Source organism: Chaetura pelagica, unplaced genomic scaffold (assembly GCF_000747805.2).
Source record: "Chaetura pelagica isolate M959 unplaced genomic scaffold, ChaPel_1.0 scaffold103, whole genome shotgun sequence".
Classification (NCBI taxonomy): Eukaryota; Metazoa; Chordata; class Aves; order Apodiformes; family Apodidae; genus Chaetura; species Chaetura pelagica.
Genome location: NW_009953004.1, coordinates 4,060,852 through 4,070,011, shown reverse-complemented (window position 1 = coordinate 4,070,011; position 9,160 = coordinate 4,060,852). Strand labels below are relative to the sequence as shown.

Below are 9,160 nucleotides of genomic sequence, written 5' to 3'. Positions count from 1 at the left end.
TCTCCCCGCCCTCTCCCCACAGTCCCTGCCCACCTCCCGGTACCTCCGCACTGTCCCTCAGGGCCGTGGTGCTGCTGCCTCAGCCCGGCCCTGCTCAGGGTGGCTCAGGGGCCGTGAGGGGTGAAGTGCCAACCTGTGGGGGACCCCTCTAAAGGCTTTGGCTTTCTCTCTCGTTCTTCATGTGAAAATCCTACCACGTTGCGCCAGGGGCAGTGGCAGAGGCCCTGGCTCACCGCTCTTGTGCAGGTGTGTCTGCTTCTCAGAGTACCCTGGCCTAGAGAGGAGTCTGCACAGAGGGGCAGAGGAGAGGGGAGGGTGTGTGTTGTGTGTCCCCACTGGAAATTCCATCATGGTTTCTGTCAGCCTGTGGGATGAGGGGTGAAATCACACACTTCAAGCAGAAATGAGAGGAGACTGAAGCCCATGAGTCATTCATTGTCTTCTCAAGGCAAAGGAGCTGGGCTTGTCTGGCCTTCATCTACACTGGATGCAGGTCATGAATTGTAGAATCATAAGGGTTGGAAGAGACCTCTGAAGATCAAGTCCAACCTCCCTGCCAGAGCAGGTCACACAGAAACACATCCAGATGGGTCTTGAAAGTCTCCAGAGAAGGAGACTCCACAGCCTCTCTGGGCAGCCTGTCCCAGGGCTCTGTCACCCTCACAGGAAAGAAGTTTCTCATCATGTTGAGGTGGAACTTCCTGTGTTGTCACTTGGTGCGGTTCCCCCTCATCCTATCTCAGGCACCACTGAACAAAGACTGGCCCATTCTTGACACCCACCCTGCTGATATTTGTAGACATTAATAGGTTCCCCCTGAGTCTCCTCAAGACTGAACAGCCCCAGGTGTCTCAGCCTTTCCTTGTAATGCAGGTGTTCAGTCCCTTCATCACCCTTGTAGCCTCTGTTGGACTCTTTCCAGTAGATCCCTGTCCCTTTTGAACTGGGGAGCCCAGAACTGGACACAACATGCCAGATGTGGTCTCACTAGAACCTCCCTTAAAGGCTTCTGGCTTCCCAGATGACACCGCACAACACATCTTCCCAAGTGACTGTGTCCAATGGGGCATCAAGTACGGCCAGGCGACCTTGGAATAAATCTCTCCTTTTGATGTGGAAAATGGGCAGGGAGAGAGAATGGAAACCTATTTGTGTCCAAGGGCTGTATATTGAGGGAAAATGTAGCCCTTCAGGGGCAGAAACCCAACTGTCTGGATTTGGTATTTCTTACTGTGGGCAACATGGCTGCTGTGTGACTTCCAAATACATCTCTGTGTCTTTGAGAGGGCCACATCCCACTTGGGAGTTTTGAGAGGGGAATTTTGGCAGCAGTTGGATGTGTGGCCACAAAAATGACATTAGCAGCACCCTAAGGCACATACTCAGCAGGTGTTAGGGGCAATTACTGAGAGAGTGGGGTTCTCTCCTGCTCCAGAAAGGGGTCCTGACTTGAAGGTTTTATAGTTGTCTTGGATTTTTCAGGAGTGCTGGTACTGAGACTCCCCCACATGACAGTAGATGAACAAAGCATATTTACAAGGAAGACAAAGCTGAAGCAGTTTTGCCTTCCATCTTTCCAGGAAAGCAAAGATCACTCCACTTCATCTTTCCCTTGGCTTTTCAGCTGCTTCCCACCCACCTCCACGCTGTGACACCTGTGGTGTTGGGAGCACTGACCCCACACCCATGAGCTGCTGAGGGAGTGCAGGGTGAGCCATAGCCTTGGGTGACATGCTGACCTACTGTTGAGTGGCTCCTGATAGGCACTGACAGGAGCCAAGGTGCTCTCACAAGAATTAAGTCAGAATTAGTATTTTGGCCCATTTAGACTTGTGGTCTTGAGTTTCCTGGGATTAAAAGCAGCACTTTGGCATTATTTTCAGCAGAAAGCAGAAGTTCCAGGAACTTACTGTCTTTATGGCCAGGATTTGGGAGGTTTAGAGATGAGGTATGACATTCAGGCACTTACCTGTTCCTCAGCTACACCTGGAGGGTGCTGGATGGGGCACAGCTCACAGGTTTCCTGGTCTGCTGCCCCTAGGAATTCTATTCCTAATTTGCTATATGTATTTTGATGGTCTGGAGGAAAGTGGTGCACTTCTGCTAACTTAGTGCATTGAGGATTGGGTGCCAAAATGTGGGGAGCATCTTGGTTTCCAGCAAGCTGGACACTGGGGATTGCATACTTGCCTGGGCACATGGAAAAGGAGTGCTGTGGATTTCCATTCCCATGCCAGCTGGGTTGGAGCAGCTATCCAGGGAAAAATGCCCATATTAGGCAGCCTAAGCTGAGAAGAGGAAAATGTGTGTTTTGCTCTGCCTCTCTCAAGGTTTCTATAAACTAATTTCTTTCCAACTTGCTCATAATTATTTTGTGATGCAAATAATCAGCTCTTACTCAGCATTTGGTCCAGGTCCCCCCTTGTTTGAGACCAGCCCAGCCACTCAGCCAGTTTACAATCCATTAGCATGTTTAGAATACAGAATCATCTCTCTTCCAAGTACAGACAGACTTTTCACAAAATATTTAGTGCTGTTTCTCCTTCCTGAGAAGACCCAAGCAGGAGCAATGCCTGAGCTGGTTTGCTGAGGAGTGCTCCTTGCAGCCCTGGGGACAGACCATGTGTTTCGCACTGGTTGGTGTTCTGCAAATGCTGCCAGAAGAGAGGGAAGTTGGATGAAGGGAATGAAAGGGGATCACCAGACCACAGTGACAAATTTGTGTGTTTTTTTAATTGGAATAGTTAAAACTGTAGCTCTGGAAAAAAAGATTGTGAATGGCTTGTGAGTGTTCCTGTGTGAGAGAAAGGATGGGGGCTGGTTTGTATTATGATTATATACACCTTTCATCATACAAGGGCCACCAAGGTGATCTGGGACAGAGTGCCATATCTCAGAGATAAATACCCTGCATAGAACAGATCAAACTCTATACATCTTGGAGTGGTCTCTGGGCTTCCCTGCCCTGCCCTGGTATTTGATGGTGTGAACTTGGCAGTGGGCAGATGAGTGGAGGCATCTGATGCCGACTGGATGATTTCACAGAGGGGGGTCCCCCCCTGTGCAAGCTCTGAATAGGGCTGGGGTTGAGCAGCGCCACGTAGGGCTGATTGCAGACAGCAACTTGCAGGGGGCACTTACTCCATATGAGCTACCTCATAATCATTAGGATTAAGGAATTTATCTTGTCTTTTACCCTTTCACTGTTAATTGAGTAAAAAGAGCATCTCTCTGAGAGAAACCACCTTAGAAGAACTCTCACGTAACTTTCAAATGAAACATCCTGAACCTCTTAACCTTTGAGACTTTTCCCACCATTTTCTGTACACCTGTCAAACATGGTGTTCTTGGCTCTTTCAGGAGCTCAGCTGCCAGCATCGTAACCCTCTAAGCAAGTCCCATTACGACTGTGGTGCTTCTAAGCAGTGCCTTGGGTGGAAGCACAGGGATGCTCCAGGAATCCAGCAGCTGTAGCTCTTCAGAGGAGCACCACAATCCACCTGTTGGCCCCATCCCTGCCTGGCACTTCTCCAGACTTCATCCTGCTGGAGCACTCTGTGACTTGCACTTTGCTGAGTGGGAACGCAGTGCTTCTCTGACGCAGCATCAGTGCTGTTGCAGCCTGGATATTCTCAGCTCATGGACTGTCTGACAACTTTCTGGCCAGCTGGGGCTTTGCTTCACCATCCACTTAACATTCTTGACAACGTCCACAACTCCTTGACCTCATGCTAAAACTAAATCCTGCTTAAGTCCCTCTCAGCATGACTAGGAATTTCATTAGTTGCCCCATCCACGCTGCATCTGGAAAGGGCCTTCTGAAATGTCACCATAATTTACAGAAATATGATGTCGCCTTTAACTGGGACTAAAAGGACCAGCTACTCCCAGAGAACATAAAAAAAAAAAAAGAAAATGGCCATAGCCTTGCAAAAGTGACAGTGCCAAAGTCCTTTATGCTCACTGTGGCTCTGTCAAATGTTATCTGTGGGGGAGAGCTGAGAAGAGAATCAATGCATGAGTAATGGAGGGAAAAGCAATCTTGGGGTTAAAATGTGCCACCTGTCAGTGAAAGCTGGGCTTTGGGCTCTGGGTTCCATTTGGGGCTCTAATGGTGATGAAGACAGGTGGTGAGACCAGTGCAGGACAAAAGATGGGCAGAGGGAAGCAGCAGTGACTGCTGAGCTGGAGGTGAAGGGTCTTCCTTTGTGTGAATGATGGTGATGAACAAGGAAGGAGGATTCTGTGCTCCAGAACTAATTCTGATGGAACATGAGCTGTCCCAGTTCTCCAGTCATCCAGACACAGCAGCAGCTGACTGGAGAAAATAAGTAGAGTTCCTCCTTTTCCACTTCAAAAAGAAATGGAGTCAGACCCTGTACAGGTCAACTAATTCACAGAAAGAGCCTGGTGGCAATCAGCCCCTGAGACACTCAGCCAGTGAAGTGTCTTCTGTAGAAAAAGGGCTTAAAGAAAAGCAAAACAACCCCTTGCCCCCCCATCCAAAACGAATGTTAAACCTCAACATTACATACACATTAGTGTCACTTTACACTTACTGCTCCATGCAGCCCAGCAGATTCTTCACACCCTGATCGTATCTTACAGAATATTTTCTGCTGCATAGACACACAAAAAATACCCAGTTCTCCCCTGTCCATTGCCCTAGACAAAGGTCTCTTGGGCACAGGCTGTGGTGTCAGGCTCCTCTGGGGACAGCCCTGCCTGGGGCTGGCTCCTGAGCCACTCCACCCTGCTCCGGAGCAGCTCCTTCTCCACTGCTTCCACCTCGGCGGCAGGAAAACTGTTGGTGTCCTCGTGCCTGAAGTACTCGCTGACAGTGCCCCGGACGGCGGCAGGGAGGATGATCCGGATGGTGTGGCTGAGGGTGTGGGAGCCCTGGCTGTGGGCTGGCGCCTGCACCCTTCCCACTGCCTTGCCCTCCAGCTCCTCAGGAGTGGAGGTGCTTTGGGGGCTTCCTCTGGGCTCTGCCTGTGGGGACAGGGTCATTGGTTTGTGGTGGTGGTGCCTGGAGATGGACTGCAGGACAAGGGGGGTGTTCTGCCCATAGAAAACTGTCTGGGGGATGTGGACTCTCATGGTCTGCAAGCTCTTGGGCAGGCTCTGCTCTCCATTGCTGCTGGCATTGTCCATGGGTCTCTCCTTGTCCTCTTCCACTGGACACCCCCAAGAGCTTTCTTTATTGGGGGCCACATAAAAAGTTATCTTGGTTCGCTTCAGGCTTTCCTGGCTTGGAGGGGAAGCAGCGATGCTTTTGATTTTGATGTTCTTCACTGCCTTCTCCTGGTGCTGCTGGGGGCTGACCTCTGGGGATTTTTCACCAGCTGGGCTGGCAGCACAGAGCTCAGGGCTTTGTTCAAGCTCTTTGGTACAATCCTGGCTGATGAGCCGTAGGCTGGGGTTGCCCTCACATCTCCACTCTACTCTCTCCTCACCCTCCCAGTCAGTGTCAGTTGGTGGGCTCCCCACGGCAGCTCTGCTGACAGATGGAAAGCTTGACATCTCCCCAAGGCAATGGCTGCTCTCTACAGCCTTGGGGTCAAACTCATGGAAACTGTCCAGGTCACATGCTTGTAAAGGCACAGGAGACATGAAGGACTTGTGCCACTCTTTCAGGGACCTCTTGGCAATCCTGGGGGACAGAGCATGAAGCCTGGCAGATGTACCAAACATGAAGGGCAGGGATGAAACGTCTGTGGGACTAATGGCTGATGACTCAGAGCAGTAGGAGAAAGCACTGTCTAAGGAGCTGAGTGAGGAGGCAGATGGGGAGGTGGTGGTAGATGACAGGCTAGAGAAGCTGGACCTGTTGGACAGGCTGGACTTCTGAAGGCTGAGTTTCTTCAGCCTAGAGCTGGTCTGAGGTGACTGCCACAAGTTCTGCTGGGCCTTATTAGCCCCAGGGCTTAGGGCTTCATCAATCAGCTTCTGGCTCTCCACCTGCAACTGCTTGAGCCTGTGGAAGCAGTCTGTGTGGTTGCCCATGATGGTGGCATCGCAGCTGGACTGGCGGGCCACTGGCTCGTGGCTCTGGGCGGGCAGCTGGGAGCTGAGGCAAACGCTGGGCTCTGAGGAGCACCGGTCCCTGGCTGGGCTGAGGGAGCGGATGGAGCCGATGGAGCAGAAGGAGCCCTCCTCTTCCAGGAGCTCGTAGCTGTCTCCACTGGCATTCTTCTGGGCTTTGCTTTGGTAGCAGGCTGTGATCTCACTGAACAAGTCCCAGTCTTCCTGATCCTCACCAAAAAATAAGCTGCTGGATGGTTCAAAAATGGCATCTGTGTCAGGTACCATGTCATGCTTTGGTCCTTCTGGGTCACAAGCAGAAAATTCCAGCTCATCAGAGGAATCATCATGCTGAGCCAAACCTGTGCCTGGGGCAGAGAATACAAATTACTTTGTTGTCTGTGTCTCCTAACTACATATAGGACCTTACAACCCAGGCAGGAAGTTATTATCAAAGAAAAGATGGTCCATCAATTTCACAGTGACCAGCTTGGGACTGGGAATGAGATCAAGAATTCTGGCTTGATGAGCTGAACTTTCACCACTGGCTTAGGTGAAACAGGACAGTTAATTAGTTAATAATAGGACAGAGAGAACTCCCATCTCCTTCTGTGCAGCCATTTGGTTCAGATTTACAGAGCTCATCTGGAAGAAAAGACGTCTGGGACATATCACTGCTAAGGCTACACTATGCTCCTCAGATGGCTGGAATGGGTTGAGCAGCAGCAACAGAGAAAGACAACCATGTTCAGGGACACACTTGAAGGGATGCAGCTCAGTCCTCTGCATTCCCTCCTTTCCTGCCCATGACTGACAGGCAAAGGGAAAATCAAAACCAATTATTTTCCTTGGAAGAGGCACGATGGGAAAGCAAACTATTATGCATGATGAGTTAACCTATTAAAAGATTTCAAACATTTCTGGAGGATACAGTTCCACCAACTCACCCAGGCACTCCTCTGAGGTTTTGGACTTCTTTTTGTCTGGTCTTTGAAACAAGGAAGCAATGTCACCTCCAAAAATCTCTCCCGAGTTTTCAATAAGGAACTGCACTAACGAGGCCACCTGGCAAAGACAAGAATTTAGAATCAGTTTGATGAAAAGACAGGCAGCTGTACAAAGCAAGTCAAATCAGTCCCAGAATGTTCCCTTTGCTGTCTGTAAGATGTAATTTCCTACAGGCCCTTTTGCTGAGGGAGCAAAAAAATGTGGCAATGTGTGTGTTAGCTACACCCGGGGCAAGGACGTGAGCACTGTGAGCTGGCAGTGAGCCAGGTCCAGCCATTCCTACATCCTCCTCCCTATTGATGACACCTCATAAGCTACAAGCTAGCATTCCTCCCCTCTGATGTCCATTGCTTACTTTGGCTCTGCAAGGTGGCTTCAGACCCTGCTGAAGTGGCAATGTCTAATTTCAGCTGCTCCATCTTTCTCATGCTTGCTTAGGAAGTCCACCTAGCAAAGTAACCACAGCTTCTCCTTCCATGCTGGATAAACTGAGCAGCTGAATCCCTTCCCAGGCACAGGGAAGAGGATGGAGCCCAGATAACACTGCCAGCACTGCCCCATATCCTACACTTTCCTTTAGTGCCCATAAAAAGCAGTGAAAGAAGACAAGTGTGAGGCCAAACCCAGGAAAGGCTACCTTCTTTGTAGACCTGCTCTCCTCTTCAGGCCCCGTGGGACTCGGTAGCCACAGCATGTTGGGTGCTATGCAAAGAGCCAGGTTAAAGGCATTCATCTGATTCACACCAGAATTCTGCTCAATGTGATGGAGAACTCCAAAGAGGTGTCTGAGTAAGATGAGGTTGGCCTCTGGGAGCTGGTTGACAAGACTATTCAGAGAGTGAGAACATGAATGTGATAAAAATCTGTTCTTCAAATATCAGAAGTTGCTTCCCAAAACTTTTGCTCCCTTCTGCAACCAATTTGAGACATTTACATGTGACAATAGTATGCCTGTGTCACCCCACCAGGTTATATGACAGCCACAACTTTACATCCATGTTGCCTCCGCACTCTGGCCACAGAGCCTGAGGAACCAAGCACTTAAATCCAGGATACGTAAGCAGAAGCTTGTAATGCCTTCACAGAACAGTGACTGCCCAAAGAAGATGCAGAGGACAATGCCACTGCCCTTGTCCCATGCTCCCATGACCATGGGAGAAAGGAGGTCCAGACCAAATGGTGAGGTCCAAAACTGAGTTGAGCCATGGGCAAGAAGAGCTGATATGCTGATATAATCTGATACCCACAGGGTGCTGACAGACAGCTCTTGCTTAGGGCAGCAGTTTCAAGTCAGTAAAGCTGTTTTCAAGGTCCCAGTCACCATCTTGGTGGGGTCATTTCTTCTAACTGCTGATACAATGACCAGCTTGATGTTGTGCACATAAGAAAAAAGTGGCCATTTTTAAAGGCTCTAATTCTACAAACATTTTATGTACTCCTAGTGGCTGAATTATTGTACTTTTTCCATTTGCTAGTTCTGGCAATTTGAACTGGTCATCAGAAAATAATTTTCTAATTTTTCTAATTTTGGGGGATCCGAAATTTTAACAGTGCTCATAATAGATGGTTGAAAGGAAAATGTTCTGACCAGTGACATGGGCAATCAGCAAGAGATCTGCTGTGGCCTGGAGCTGTGCCAGGAGCCTCCCAGAAGATGAAGTCTATGCTTAGGAGCATGTGTTTCCCCTTCTCCCACCAAAATAAGTTTTTTACAAAGGCTTTTACGAACCTTTTGATAGCTTCAATCTTATGTGCCCGATTTTCCGTGTCCACAGCTTCCATCCACAGTCTGTGCATGTCTGAGGATAGAACACTGTCAGGTATATTTCGGAGAAAATCCTGAATTAAATATATATATGCAGAGCAGTCTGGTCAGTTTTGAGTTCCGTGTTTTAGTTTCATGATGCATATAGTCATTGTTTATTCATATTAAGCACAAGATAAAACAAGACATGACATCAATAGTTTTCTCCTCCCCTGCCCACCACCCCCCCCCCATCCCCTTGGGGCTCCCCCCTGGGGGCTGGAGCTGCCCTGCGGGAGCAGCCAGCCCATCCCTGCCCTGCTCCCCAGTGGGGCTGAGCTCTGCTGCAGCAGCCAGGGGACTTGTACCCAGGGCTGGGCACAG

At 49.6% G+C, this 9,160-nt stretch overlaps 1 protein-coding gene across 1 annotated transcript in view; it reads right to left on the bottom strand.

Moving 5' to 3' along the window:
- Nucleotides 1–4,665: 4,665 nt before the first annotated feature.
- Nucleotides 4,666–9,160, bottom strand: part of LOC104387846 (rho GTPase-activating protein 20-like) — a 15,915-nt gene continuing 11,420 nt past the window's right edge. The window contains exons 11-14 of the mRNA XM_009996639.1: nucleotides 8,762–8,871; nucleotides 7,670–7,859; nucleotides 6,972–7,089; nucleotides 4,666–6,392 (exon numbers count right to left, since the gene is read on the bottom strand). Coding sequence (XP_009994941.1) covers nucleotides 4,666–6,392; nucleotides 6,972–7,089; nucleotides 7,670–7,859; nucleotides 8,762–8,871 — 2,145 coding nt within the window. The remainder of the gene's footprint in view (nucleotides 6,393–6,971; nucleotides 7,090–7,669; nucleotides 7,860–8,761; nucleotides 8,872–9,160) is intronic.